Source organism: Nilaparvata lugens, chromosome 2 (genome assembly GCF_014356525.2).
Source record: "Nilaparvata lugens isolate BPH chromosome 2, ASM1435652v1, whole genome shotgun sequence".
Taxonomy (NCBI): domain Eukaryota; kingdom Metazoa; phylum Arthropoda; class Insecta; order Hemiptera; family Delphacidae; genus Nilaparvata; species Nilaparvata lugens.
The window spans coordinates 83,858,133-83,874,091 of record NC_052505.1 but is presented as its reverse complement, the minus strand read 5'-3'; the positions used below and the strand labels follow the sequence as shown (position 1 = coordinate 83,874,091).

At 35.4% G+C, this 15,959-nt stretch overlaps 1 protein-coding gene across 1 annotated transcript in view; it reads right to left on the bottom strand.

The window, feature by feature from the left end:
• Positions 1 to 15,959, bottom strand: part of LOC111052721 (chondroitin sulfate proteoglycan 4-like) — a 70,184-nt gene that overhangs the window by 45,332 nt on the left and 8,893 nt on the right. The window contains exons 4-8 of the mRNA XM_039420228.1: positions 14,701 to 15,006; positions 12,082 to 12,382; positions 8,416 to 8,712; positions 6,511 to 6,759; positions 4,090 to 4,287 (exon numbers count right to left, since the gene is read on the bottom strand). Coding sequence (XP_039276162.1) covers positions 4,090 to 4,287; positions 6,511 to 6,759; positions 8,416 to 8,712; positions 12,082 to 12,382; positions 14,701 to 15,006 — 1,351 coding nt within the window. The remainder of the gene's footprint in view (positions 1 to 4,089; positions 4,288 to 6,510; positions 6,760 to 8,415; positions 8,713 to 12,081; positions 12,383 to 14,700; positions 15,007 to 15,959) is intronic.

Genomic DNA, 15,959 nt, shown 5'->3' with positions numbered 1-15,959 from the left:
GGCAGTTATGTGGAAAAGTAGTTTAAGAGTTGTAGAATTTTGTGCAATAAATAACTTTTCTGTATCTGTACACAATTTTATTTTATTACCAAACGGAACTACTTTCTGGACCTACCACGTATATAAATGAAGATAATAAGGCAAACACAGGCTATGAATTAGTAGAGCCTACTGAATTGTGAGTACAGCATAGATGAGTAATGTGCTCTTATGATATTTTTTAACACTCTTTACTAATATTATCATCGAGTTTGAGCATATTTCTAACTATGAATTTATAATTTGGATCGTCTACATCAATAATATTCGAAAGTAAGCAAAATTTTCGAGTGAAGCTCAAATGAATCAACTATACACTGAAGACAACAGGGGTTACGCATAGCCCAATGGGATTTTGTCACTCACTTCTGACCGACTTACAGGTTATAAATCACGTGAGCAGGAAGTTGGTGAACTAGTTAGAGAATACAAAAAATCTCAGATCTACAAGTTTACTGCAGCCAAGGTAACAAAAGATGAAAGGTTTGGATAAGGTTCAAGACAGAAACATATTTTTGTAAATGATTTCATCTTCCATAGAAGGCTTCAGATCTTCTATAAAAGTTGATGCTGAAAGCAAATAGTTGATTTTTTACATTATAAAAACATGTACTTGGATTCAATTTCTTCTCTGATAATTATAGTCTATTAAAGAAAATAAATTAATCAATATACTATTGCAAAAATCTGGTGTGGCGCACTCACACAACTTTCCTTGCCGTTATTAGAATTGATCACCTGACGCTAGTGTTCACGCTCATCAGAAGTCTACTTATAAACAAAGATCTAAGCCAGCTGGTGACAGGACAATAACGCTGGAGATATACGAGGTCTGATATCTCTTCATAGTGAATCATTTAATAGAATCAACAGTTGCCAACAGTTTGCAATTGGATAATCACATTTTCTCGAATTTCGAGCTTAATTTCAATTTTAGGTGAAAATGTTACTCAACATAATTTGTAGAGATTTTTATGCTCAATCTTCTACACTCTTCTATGCTCAATCTATTCCATTCGAATTTTTTTGTTTAAATTGTATCTGAAGCCTGATAATTGGGAATCTGAAATCCAACTTTGCATAGATAGGGCGGAGCTCCTGAAATTTTTACATACATGGAACTTGTGGCAATTGATAGAGCTCATCAATGACTATTCCAGGTATGAATTTAATCAAAATCGTTGGAGCTGTTTTCGAGAAAAACGCGAAAAACCCTGTTTTTGACAACATTTTTGCCATTTTATCCGCCATCTTGAATTGCATTTGATAGAAATTGTTCGTGTCGGATCCTTATATTGTAAGGACCTTAAGTTCCAAATTTCAAGTAATTCCGTTAATTGGGAGATGAGATATCGTGTACACAGACGCACATACACTCATACACACACACACACACCACACACACACACACACACACACACACACACACACACACAACCACTTTTTCGGACTCAGGGGACCTTGAAACGTATAGAAATGTAGAAATTGGGGTACCTTAATTTTTTTCGGAAAGCAATACTTTCCTTACCTATGGTAATAGGGCAAGGAAAGTAAAAACAAATAAGAGCATTTATAAATGCATCACAACGTCTAGCTGTAACAAAGAAAACTTGCAAATGCAAAAAATGAAAAACAAATGTACTCACCATCAATAGAACATCATCTTCCGATCAATTCAGATTCAACAAAGCTGACATGCAGCAATGTAAGAATAGGCCATATTTGACATGCTGATAACTATAAAAAGACATGCGTGATTAGATGCGAGGTAGAAATCAAAATGCTAATAAAAACAAATGATTATTTGAAAACAAGAATGCAAAATTCATAATCATAAGTGAGAATTAATGACATATTTTTAGTAAAAGAAACATTAAAATAGAATTGATAGACAACACAATCTTAAAATAGAAGAGATTACAAAAATAAGTAAAATAATATCTATAAGACAAGATTAGTGAACGATAGGAAATGATACTAAAAATCTTTGAAATATACTCAAACGTAATAATTTGGATGCAGAAACATTTCTCTACACTATTTATTTGAATAATAATAATAATAATAATAATAAATTTTTGGTATTGTGAATATTTAAAAGTAAGAATAATTACTTATACAAGAATAATAAATTCTACTAAATAAAATGAATATAAATTCTAATTTATTATAATAAATACAAAATGAATTTTGTATAACAACTCATCCAATTCTGATTGTCAGTGAATTAATTGTTTATGTTAATTTGCAATGGGATTTTATGGATGTGAGAAACAAAATAATAAAGGAATGAAGATTTGTATTAAAATAAAGCCAGTTGAGGTATCCTAATCAACCACTGGATTTATTAAATTGCATTAAATGAAATAAGCTACTAACTGAAAAACAAAGAGTTATGGTACATGCAGTCTATGATTTGCATGAAAAAAGGTTAGCATCAAAGATCAAACAATCTAAAATCAACACACTATACGTCATCCAACAATGAGAGAAGATAATACTGGAAAGATGTAAATGAAAAATCGGCATTATATTTGTAAGAGTAGAAAATTCAAAATTATTTATTCTGTTTTGTCTTTGTAACATTTAAGACACCAATCACAATTTCATCGATATTTGATATTTACGGTGAAGTAATAATTAGCTTCAGCCATTGTAATTCAATCTAGTAATTTGGTATTTTCATTGAGTTGTAACTTGCTTTTTTGAGCAAGATTTGCATAATTATAAAATGTCAAATTGGCAGTAACAAAAAAATCGGGTGTGGCGTACTCACACAACTTTCCTTGCCGTTATGAAAATTGATAACCTGACGCTAGTGTTCACGCGCATCTCTAGTTTACTTATAAATAAAAAAGATCTGAGCCAGCTGGTGACAGGACAATAACTCTGGAGACATTCGAGGTCTGCTATATTATCTTCATAGTGAATCATCTTATAAAAGTTTGCAATTAAATAATCACATTTTCTCGAGTTTCGAGTTACCTATGGAAGTAATTAGGAAAGTAATTACATGTTTTGATGCAAATGCACTTGTTTGTTCTTTGTTTTGCTGTACTGGAGTGAAAGGGAACTAGTCATGACACACATGTTGTTTCCTTTCAACCCCGAACATTCGTAAATCAACAGTTTGTCAGTCGTGATTTTTATGCTATTGTTAAGTTACCTTTGATTCACGCGTTGCTTTGAGGTTAGATTGCTTTTGGTTGAGGTGTTTATTGTAAAAGTTGTTGAGTGATAATTTATAATATCATCATGAGTAATAGGAAGTTGAAAAAAACTCAATTTTAAGGGGGTGAATCTTATATAAGTGCTTATACTGGATTAAAATAGTTGTCTTGAAAGAGTTTACACCCTAATGACAAAAACAATCTTGAAATTATCAATACTTTTATCTGTATTCAGTTTTCTCTCTCCCCTGGAAAATTCTGATTTTTGACATGTTCCCTTTCTCTTCAGACCGATTCAATTAATCGAATTGATTTGCTTGTTACCTGAGCAAGCCTGTGATAGAATATTATTTGAGATGCCCCATACTACGCGAGATACGGTGCGCTTACTTGAGGAGAGGCTTGCTGTCGAGAGAGGAGCTGAAGAGGTACCTGAATGGCAGTCACTGGAGAGATGTTAGCCGCTACTGTAGGGCTGCTTGCCAGTACAGGTATTCATTGATCCAGGAGTTCAACTTTTAAAGCTTTCTTAAAACGTATCTTCTTTTGTAGTAAAAATAATAATAAAAAAACTTCTCTGCCATATCGTTTAAATATAATTAATGTAGCATTGATAACTTTTTGCAACTTAAAAAAGGGGAAATAATTATCTTTCTCCTCTCCCCCCGGACGGATCTTATCCATGGAGCGAATGCCAGTAATGTAATACTTATATAGAAATATTATTGTAACAAATTGTTGTATATTTGACCAATAAAGGCTATTATTATTATTATTATTATTATTTGAAATTCAAAATGGAAGGTTCTAGTTAAGGTTCTAGCGATTAATCGAACATCAAAATCTCATCATAAATTAATCGAATTGATTTTCTTGTTACCTGAGCAAGCCTGAGCACTTTGCTGGGAGGTGTGAGCAGGCTGGGTGGATCATTGAGTGGCTCAATGTCGACATGTAGTACCAACCGGTGTCTCCCTTGCAGGTAGCCGGGCAGAACGAACCCTGAGCCGGGAGACAGTTCTAGCTCCATCTCAATGCTATCACTACGACTTTCCGAGCCATCGTGCACGTATCGAACCTGAAACCACGTTCAATGTCAATATGACACAATATAGCTACATTTGGACTGTCGTATCAATTAGAATTGAAATTTATTTACTTCATATCACTTGAAAATGGCATAAATGTCCGAAACATGTAGTGATAAAATATTTCAAAAAAAGGGTACTGAGATTTTTATTTTCTTTATATTTATATCACAAGTAGCCCTATACAGAAAAGAGATAAGAATTGAAACCATTTGAGCTTAGGACTGTTGTACTTAAATGAAAGTTGTGTTATGTTGATTGAATAAATAACCACAGAATAAATAAGATGAGAATATGAATATGATTAATATGAGAATATGAATTCATTAAACTTTTGTGGAGTGGAGAACTATAAGACTTTATCTATTTCGGACTATGTGTAACCATATCTGAATTTGTGAGAGGAGCAGTACAAGGTTACCTTACTTTTCCTCTCCCTATGATTTTGATGATGTAGGCTATAAAATGGATATTAATGTATAAAAACTCAGGCCTGCTTGCACAAAAGCAGGTTAAATTTTAATAATGATTTAAAGTAGAATTTTAATCATTAGAGACAATCAGAGAAGGCGTTCTGATTGGATCAAGTGGCATTAAATCTCGGGTTAAATTTAACAGGCTTTTGAGCAACCGATCCATAGAGAATTACAAATTTTTAAAATCATTACCGTTCCACAAAAACACTTTCAGTATTTTTTTGATAAGAATGAATATTCTTTTAAGCTTTCATGATTAATATGATAATGATTATTATCATGTAATTATTATAATCATTAGGTTCTCGATGATTCATATCATCATCATCATCATCATCATCATCATGAAAATGATGATGTTTATGATCTATGAAGTTTTTGGCGAATGTCTATTGACTAGTTTGATTACAAATAGATAGACATGTATTAACTTCCGTCAGGAACTCCCCACCAATAAAATCCATACGAATATTATTATTATATTATTATGCATTAAATTATGATTTTATGACGAGTGCTGCCATCGTTTTTTATTGATGGCTTATATTATATATTCAGACTAAGTAGGACCTTCCCACAAGGGCTTTCCAAAACAGCCATACTAATCCAATTTTCAACGTTTTCTAACTGGCCCAGTTGATGAAAGAGAATGATGTGCTCTTTCATTTGCAAATGTTTGAGGGATGTCATTATAGTTATTGAAAACATACTAAAACGATAACAATCTAGTGGAGTAAAAGAATCCAAATAGTTTTTCTATATTGATCTCCAAAGATACTCAACAAAACATCATCTAAAGACGATAAAAACTACAAAAAACAATAGATTCTTCAAGTACCCTTCTTATATTACAATACTAGCATAAAAGAGGAATGTGAGAGCAAGATATGCCTTCACCAAATATGTAAAGGTGGGAAAATGATAAACAAGAAAAGTTCGTACAGGTTTTTGATATTTAAAACAAAATCAATAAATTATTTATTACAAAAATTAGAATTATAATTAGAAATTATGAAATAATAATAATCAGATGAATATTTCAGGAGCTACTCGCTTTGCTGATCTGTGGTCGTTCAGTTTATGATAATAATAACAATAAAAAACTAAAATTACTATTTAGAATTATGGATCTTACTTTACCTTAACAAAATCCTTTGGCCTGTTCTTCAAAGGTCCAGTTAAAACACTCCCGAAATTAAAATTAAAAAAAATATTTAAAAAACTCTGCCAGTTGATGAATCAAAAACACCAGCTTTCCCTACAAGATTCAAATCCTGAAAACACAATTATGTAGGTTTAAACTGCCCGGACTGCGACAGCCTATAATTGAATTCTCAAGACAGAATCCTTCAGGTAACCAATGCCTTAACTCAACAATTCACAAACGGTTCAAAGTATACGGGCCACGAAAGAAAAATTCCAAATCTATTTATGTGAAAAAACACATTCAGCCTTGATTCACAGACCAGAAGTCAACTCACTCTTGTTTGCATAGCATGGAGCTAAAACCCATAATATTGCCTTCACGAAACGTGATAAAACACACGTTTCATCTTTGTACATTGGAGATCTTCTCGCTTTATCAATTATATTTAATAATTAAATCCGCGACCAGATTTCCAATTCACAAAATAATATTTCAAAAATTGAATAGGTTCTGATGTCATGTATGACAAATGGAATAAAAAATAATTGCCTTTCTATTGATAATAATAGTTTATACTTATTCTACCATACCTTATCTTTAGAAAGATCAAGCAGAGTGAACATCTGTTGGGTGCCTCCGCGCTCCCATACTTCGACAGCCAGCCGACCGTGCTTCGGAGCACCAATGGTGGAGAAGAGCACTCCAGAGTCTCTCACGCCATACTTGGCGTAGTCCAGGATCACATTCACGTGATAGGGCGTCAGCAGCGCATTCTCTCCTTCAGACACGTGCAGCGGACTTATCTCAACCAGCTCCAGCAGCGAAGCCTTCGAGAATACCTGGATATACAATTCAGATATTAATCAAATCAAATTTTATTTCGCCACAACAAAAATAATAATCCTCAATACAAAGTTGAAAAAACATATTGATCAATATTTAAATATACACGAAAACAACTTAGTCAAAACAAAATAACATGTTTGGCGCAGCCTGTAAAACCGAAGTTTGAGTGCTGGCAGCGAATATCAATATTAATTTTCAATATAAAAAAATTCAATGAAGAAATGAATAGATGAAACAAGAATGAATATACATATGAAAGGAAATATAAATAAGCATAGTATAAATAGAAAGGAAAAGTAAATTCAAAAGTGTAATTTGAAGCAATAAAATATATATGTAGCCTAATTACTGAATGATGAATTCCTTTATGTGGCTTAGATGATAAATATTACAATATTATTATATTTGTGGTCAGAAAAATAAATTAAATATCACAGAGTAGAAGACAGAGAATGAATCTGAGGAAATATATTTGAGGTTTGGAAAAATAAAAAGGTAACTGCAATAAAAGAGATATAGGATAATTAAGTGAAGGTGGCATTTACTAGTGCATTATGTGTGAATAAATTGCGAGATATTCACTGACTTCATCCATTCTGCTATATTTTTAATACTAGTTTTTGCTATCAAGTTATCTGGTATGAGGTTGATCAGTCTATTACTTATGTAAGAGAATTGTCTCCGGCATACAGTCATGTCTGTTCTATTGATTTGGAAATTATCCTGCATACGGAAATCGTAAGTTCTAATTTGTGGTGTAAATTGATTTATATTTTTAATTATATATAGTATTATATTCTTAACAAATGACTGTCCAACTGTTAATACTGGAAATTCAATGAAAAGTGAATCAATCTGAGAAAGAAAACCTATTTAGTTTAACCTAAATTAGTCTAACATGAATTAACCTTTATTTTGTGATTCTGAAGATATGATTCTTATATGCTTGATTTGTATGACATTGATATTTTATCTATTTAACTACCATCTATAAGCAGTATCTACTGATTTATATGTATTCAAAGAACAATCTCTACATTATTCTGAACGTTCTTCAACATGTAATTTTCTTGTCTATTGTATAATGAACAATTACAATTATGAAGATACCTTTCTGGACGTTTTCAATAGTTAGTGAGGAGTAAGCCATCTTTAGTGAGGTACACGTTATAATGGTAGTGGAGAAAGATAGAACAACGCTGCCGATCCTCTGTCTTGTCAATGCCTTCTATGGAGGGTAACTGATACCGTTTTATTAATGTAATATTGACTGTTCATTCTCGTTTAAAAATCAATTATTATTTAATTGAGCAAGAAATTACATTTTTCAATGATTTAATTATGAATTTTCAATCAAGATTAGGTTAAATATTTTGTTAGTTATTTATATTTCTACATTGTTAAAAAACGATCTGGCAACAGAGCGAAGCGAGAAAGAGACAGCGCTATCAGCTTTGTTGAATGATAGACTAGGATAGAAATACAATTGCTAATCAAACACTGCCATTATAACGAGTTTAAACGAAGATAAATAAGCTGATAGTTCAATCCCGGAATGTTACTCATCAGAATGAATGCGTCCATACAAGTAATCGTGGTTTAGTGTTTAGGTGCATATGACCCTTAGTTGGTTCTTGATTTGTTGTTACCTTATAGGAGCTAGCAAAGTCGTCCTTGACACAGTGCGGCCGGTCACATTCGCAATGAAACGAGTTGACGCCCAGCTGCAGACAGGTGGCTTCCGGCACACAGGGCTGCTGCCGACAGGGGTACACCCACACACAGTCGGGCAGAATGCCCTGAGTGACCTTGGCCTGAGGAATGCCCAGCCGACGACCGTCGACCTCCACATTACGCAGACAGCCCTTGTAGCTCGTGTCGGCCGTTCTCAGGCCTTGGCCCAGGGCGCGCGACCGCTTGTTAAGCTCTATTCCACCTATGTGAACCTGTTGAAATAAATTATTTATTTATTATTTTATTAAAAACACACAAAACAAGACAAAACAAAATTACAAAGATTTACGAAACAAATAAAACACAATAAAATGTTACAAATATAAAAAAACATGGGCTTAGTGTTTGGGTGTGTTGGAGAAGAGAAAAAAAAAGAGAGGAAGATACCTAGCCAACTATGGTTTCCCATGTAATAGGCAGGCGAAGAAGAGAAGAGAAGTAATGAGGAAAAAAGGAAGGGAGAAATGGGGGGAAGGAAGAAAACAGAGGAATAGGTACTCAAAATAAAGGTAAGCGAGTCCACTGAAAAATGAAAAAACTAATGAAAAAACAATGCTGGAGCAGAAATCTCGAGTCATATATCTAAATGGAAGAAGAAATTACTGTATGTCCAGTTTTTATATCCAGTTTAATTTTTCCGCTGGTCTTATCGTCCATGAGAAAGTGATTTGGAATGAGGTTTATTATTTTAGTAACTATGTAAATTAATTGCCTCCTTATACATTCAATATTAGTGTTATAGGTTACATATTTGTTAGCAGTGGCCCTTAGATTATAATAATCAAGAGTAGAGTTTATTGTGAGAGGAAAATCGGATCTATATTTTATTAAGTACTCAATTACGGTTTTTATGTATAATTGACGTCTAGTCATGACCTCAAAATCACTAAAAACCATATCCGTTGGATAGAGCCTGGGTTTGCTTAATATAGTTTTAATTATCAGTTTTGTGCTACAAATAATTCAGCAATATGACAGTTGAAACAGCCTCTCCAAACAACTATGCCATACTGCAGAATTGATTTGACTAGAGCATGATACATCATTTTCAGGTGGTTCTTATTAAGAATTCTGTTAACTTGGTAAAATAATATCTAATTTTTCTACATATGTAGAGAATCAATAATTATTGTATTTTAGTGGTATTTTAATCAAGTAATACCTATCATTATGATAGCAGGGATAGTATATCGTAATGAGGACACTACTTGCTGAGCTCCATTCCACCTATGTGAACCTGTTGCAATCAATGCATTTAATTTTAGTGTTAGTTCACTTCAATGGATGGAATTGTATTTTAGTGCTGCCAACCAGGAGGACGGACCCCCTAAGATAACTCGAATGTACTAAGGGCCAGTTTCCGAGCTCGGGATTTAGCTAAGTCCTAGACTTTATACAGCTGGAGTCAGAAAATTGGCTTTCCAAAACGGGGCGTAGACGCAGTCATTGTCATAGTCACGTTTGAATTAAATTTCGAAAAACTAGAAAATTGAACACAAAATAAAATAAAGAGAAAATAGTGTAAAGTATCAGCTATTTCGAATTATTTAAGAATGTCTAATTTCCAATTATAGAAATGAGAAAATAAAAACTACGAGTACTGTTATAAAAGCTGCGACTACGCCCCGTTTTGGAAAACCAATTTTCTGTCTCCAGCTGTTTAAAGTCTAGGACTTGGCTAAATCCCGAGCTCGGAAACCGGCCCTAAGAGTGTATAACTAAGGCTCAACTCACACTTACGCGACTCAGGTGGAGAAGAGACTCGACTCTAGTCGAGAGTATGTGTTTCCAAATGGTGACTGTCGCGGAGACTAGAATCACTGGTCTGAGCGTCACCATTTGGAAACACATGCTCTCGACTAGAGTCGAGTCTCTTCTCGACCTGAGTCGCGTAAGTGTGAGTTGAGACTAAGAGTGTACGGCCAGGTAAAGGCTACCGAATGGACTCTCCGTCTCTGGGAGTAGCTGGACACAGTGAAGTTTCTGGCGGAGTTTCGGGGGTTTCCAGTGGGAGGCCAGACTATAAGAATAGAATATGTTTTATTGTAACCGTTTCTGAGGTCTTCAGAAGCATTACCTTCGTCACAATCTATATATATATATATATATATAATATATATATATATATATATATATATATATATATATATATATAAGCGAAATGGCACTCACTCACTCACTCACTCACTCGCAGAACTAAAAATCTACCGGATCAAAAACGTTCAAATTGTTAGGTATGTTCAGTTGGCCCTTTAGAGGCGCACTAAGAACGGATTTGAAAAAAATTCCAAAGATACGCCCAAAATCAGCGTTTTTTAGCGTTTTCTCAGATTTATCGAGAACAAATGATCAGAAAATGTTCAAATTTAGTACATAAGATCAGCTAGGATGTAATATTGTTGTGTTAGAAGGAATTTGAAATAACGCCAAAGATACGCCCAAAATTAGCGGTTTTTTGCGTTTTCTCAGTTATTTCATCAAGTAATAGACAGAAAATTTTCAAATTTGGTACAGAGGTTTAGCTAGGGTCTAAAATTTTTTTGATAAGGTTAATTTAATTTTTCATCAAAGATACGCCCAAAATCAGCGTTTTTCGCAGCTTTTCTGTGCTTTCTCAGTCCTTTAACTTTCTGATGGAATGAAGCATGCTCAAATGAAAAATGCAGGCGAGCGAAGCGAGCCCGCTGATCTCATTTTCGGACAATCCAGTCGGGGGTCCGACGGCTAGACGGATACGGCGAGCGAAGCGAGCCTGACGGCTAGTATACAATAAATGTCACAGCTACATTATACAAAAATTGAAAATATACTATTCTAAAAATATATAAAATATCAAGATCCACTAATTGAAAAGTTCAAATAAAGAAAAAAGAGTAGAATTCAGAAACAAGGTATCCTCGTCTCTGGAAAAAGCAGGCATATGAAATATCCCAGACTGTGGGATTCATCGGTAACGCCTCCGTCTCGGGAAGTAGCATCATAGTATGCCGAAGCTTCTCCTCCCCCCTCCTCACCAACGCAGAGACAGCGTATTTTAGTGATAGTTTACTATAAGCTAGTAATAGATTATAGAATGATAAAATAGCTATATGCATAGCTGGGATTGGGATAGCATATCGCAATTACAAAGCGATACAATCCTATTATATTAAGCGAGCAATTTCTGTATTTTTATGTATGGTTATTTATATTTATATATGGTTATTTATGTTCAACGGATCTCAAAACCGGCTCTAACGACTTTCACGAATTTCGAACATAGTAGGTTTATGATATAAAAATTCGATTGCACTATGTCTCATCCCTGGGAAAACTCGCTGAAGGACATGAAAAGGATAATAATTATTCATCTTTGGGAAACAGATAATAATTTCGTCAAATCAAAATTCGGGGAAGAAACAGTTTTGGGCTGTGCCTGCTAGTCCTTCCCCAATCATTTTAAAGAATTATGTTCTGTTTATCAATAAATGAATAACGAGCGAAGCTCGGTGCCACGATAAAAATAGCGAGGTACCAAACATGTGTCGTGAAATTCGATTTCAAATCCTATATATTAGAAATGGAGAGTGAACCCCGCTTACAGTATCGCCGAGATCGTAATGCTTGCTGCCGCCCTGCGCGAGCTTGGTGGAGACTACTTTTCCGTCGACCGTCACCTCAACCAGGGCGGGCGTGAAGTGGACGGCGACCGAGTGCCACTCGCCGTCTGCCACGCGTACGTCACCCGTCTGCTCCACGGCGCCGTTGCCCTTGTCCAGCACGACACGTGGCCGCCCCGCCACTAGCTCCAGGCCCACAAAGTCCGCCTTGCCGCCCGCCGACGTGCCTGACGAGTACATCACCATGCCCTGCTCCGAGGTCGTCTTCAGTTCCAGTTGCCATCTGAAAATCACGGAGTCGTATAATTCATTGCTATAAACGCTGTTTACATAAGTCAAGTTTTGTATGAAATTAATGTATTTTGCAAATCTGAAGTTACGTTTACAAGAACGGGAACTTGAATTACTATAAAATACAATACTATAAAACTGAAACACAACAAACGTTATCAAGTACCCTTATTTTATTACAACACAATTAGTTTCACATTCTTCAAGAGATATGTTCACAAGGGAAGATGGCTTTTGAAGAGTTATAATAATAATACTAGTGAGGGTGATGCCCACATGAGCTCTTATGCTTGTGCGTGGGTAATGAGTGAGAGGGATGTGGTCAAAAACTTTTGCCCCGGTCGAGATTCGAACTCGGGTTCTCTTGATTATTAGACCGGCGCGCTATCACTTACTCCAACGAGCCACCAACTAGTTGAAACTAGTGTTGTGTTGTGGTAAAATAAAAGAGTACTTGCTAACTTTTATTGTGTTTAAATAATTCCAGTAGCTCTAAAAAGAGAAAAGTGTCTAATAGCTCATGATGATTTACCCTCATTGTTGAAAACTCCAAGACAAATAAACAGGACTTTCACTACCAAGACCTTTGGCAGTCAACTTTGTACATTATGCTCATCAAAAGGAGAGACAACAATAAGGTACAGTTTACGCTTGTATGCATACTACAAATGACCTATATCAGTAGTTAATTGCTAGAATTATAAATACCAATTCACAATGTTTTCGTTCACACTGAATTGCATACTGTGATTAATCAGTCCCGTATTAATTTTGCCAACAAAGATGTAAGAAGGCTACTGTGAATCGGTCTTGCTGCTCCAAGATCTACTCTCACACGCGTACCGTATGTTTGTTTCCATCGTCTATCGGCTCCTGAACAGAACATGGACAAATAATTGATTGTTTATGGATAATGATATTGATATTGTTGCGGGTTTCTACACTAATAAAACACTTGAGGCGATTTATTCTGATTGGATTTATTACTTGTAATACTATAACACTTTTGGGGCACGTCACCGGAAATTATCAGGGCATTAAGAGCACAAAAAGAATAATTAGAATAATTCTCAAAAAACCGCCTAGAACTCCATGTAGAGAATTATTCCGATCAACAGGGACTCTCACACTACCTTGCCTGTATATTCTGGAGTCTGTAGCATTTGGTCTCAAGCATGCATCGACGTGGACAACAGGTGCTGACCTACACAATTATAACACGCGCTCAAGAAACACCTATCGAATACAACAACATAGGACATCGTTCTAAGAGAATAATCCAATTCATATGAGCCAAAAAATGATCAAATCCCTGCCGCACCATCTTAAAGACATTGACAATAGAGTGCAGCTGAAGAAAAAAATGAAGGACTGGCTGGCTTATAAGTGTTTTAATGACTTTTTGTTGTGATTTTTTTGTTTTGTAATATGTGACGATTTCCAAACAATTTTATTGTTGTACATGCAATGAGTAATAAATTCTAATTCAACACACGGATGTTAACTAGAAAAAACTATAAACTGATAACTACCTAATAAATTACACAGAATTATCAAAAGTGTTCGCGTTCAGTCACTAGCTAGTAAAAATAACGGTATAAGAATAACTGTCACTAAGAATAATAACTGTATAATTGACTACAAAAGTCTATTATCACTTCATCATTTCTGTCACGATTCGGAGTAGCCAACGATTCCCACTCTGGCTTATCAACCGAACTGACGACTGAGACGCGCTGACCCAGCAGAACTCTCGAGAAGCATGTGGAGGTGTCGAACACGCCCAACCAATCAGTGTTTGTTGATTACCAGAAGGTTCCGGAACGCGCTTGTCATTGGTCGACGGATCCCTGCACCAAGACTTGAACTCACGGGTATGATCTAGAAGCCCCCTCCTGCCGCCGCCGTGTTGATTACCAGTGTTTCGGATGGACACGTTAAACCGTCGGTACCGGCTGCCTAAAAAGCAGTCGTTAGGTCATGTCAGAGGCCCTGAAATTGATCAGTTGCGACCTGAAAACTCTGACACCAGACCTGAGCCAGCGAGGTCACTCGATATTATTATTATTACCAGAAGATTCTAGGAAGCGTTTGCCACTGGTCGACAGCTCTGTCGACCGGAACACACTGGAAAATTCCAGGAACCCCACGCCTCTGCCGCCCCTCTAAAGGCCTCATCCATAACAATATGAAGGTTGAGTGGTAAAGAGGACTTGAAAGTCTCAACTCCGCCAAACAGATGTTTTTCATTTTCATTTCTATTGATTAAATATCAAATGATATGAATAATTATTGAAAAAATCTACTTACTTAGATCCAGACCGAGAAATAATGTTAGGCAGCGCCATGTAGGCGCCGTCCTCGACAAAGCTGATCTCCCGCTGCTCGTCGGCGTCGAACTCGGGCGCACAGTTCCAGGTGACGCCCTGGGCGTCAGCCTGAGCCACACGGTGTCGCGCCCTGTTCAGTGCGTCGACACCATTGTACACCACATCGGCCAGGCAGCCGCGAAGCCAGTCCGTATGCCCCAGAAACAGCTCCGAGAACTCACCTTGCCCGCCCAGGAACAGGCCGTAGTGGATGTTCAGCTCGAAGAATTTGTCTGGCAGCTTTTGTCTAGGAAAAAGTCACATAAGATTAGTTAAGTCTAGAAAACAGTGTACTATCTATTGAACTTTAATGTTATTAATAAAACTAATTAATCAATCAATTTAATTCATTTTATTATTTGTCACAGACTAAACAATAGTAAGCATTGACAATAGCCATGTACATAAACATTTTAACATTTATATACAAAGTTAGACTAGATAAATTTTTAAAATGGTAAAATAAATATCATTATTGAACTGATGTTTATTTATTAAGTGAACACAAAACATAGTGTCATTCAAATTTGCTATATCTCAAAAGTGCGAGTATTTCAACTTTTCGTTAATCGTGTTTATTATAAAAATTATTAAAATATTTAAAATAATATAAACATATTGCCATTTAAAAGATAAAACCTAATATCCCTAACCTTTCCTTTTACCTTTAAACCCTAATTGAATAGAACATTTTAGGTTATGTTAATAAACTGGACAATTTGAAATCACGCAGATCTGAGACACTTTTTACCTTTAAACCTTTTAATCTGAGACACTTTTTACCTTTAAAACCTGATTGAATAGAACATTTTAGGTTAGGTTAATACACTGGACAATTTAAAATCACGCATATCTGAGATTGATAATTGGGTAAGAAAAGCCGTTAACGTAACGTTTCAACATACATTTTATCTGTTTTATCGGATGGGCACGTTGAACTGTCGGTTCAAAGGCCTCCAAGCTGATATATAACAGTCGCGTGAAGCCCATTGACGGCCCAAATTATATACAGTGGAGCCTCGATATAGTATACGGTACCCCTTGAATAGTACATTTTTTGTACTTCGGTCCCTTGAGATGAGCCTGATTTTTAATCGAAAATTAAGTGGCAAACAGTGATTTGTGATTTCATAACCTAATAATACTTTGGACAACAAAATTTGGGAAAGAAATGGTACAGGCCATTAGTTTGTCCTCCAT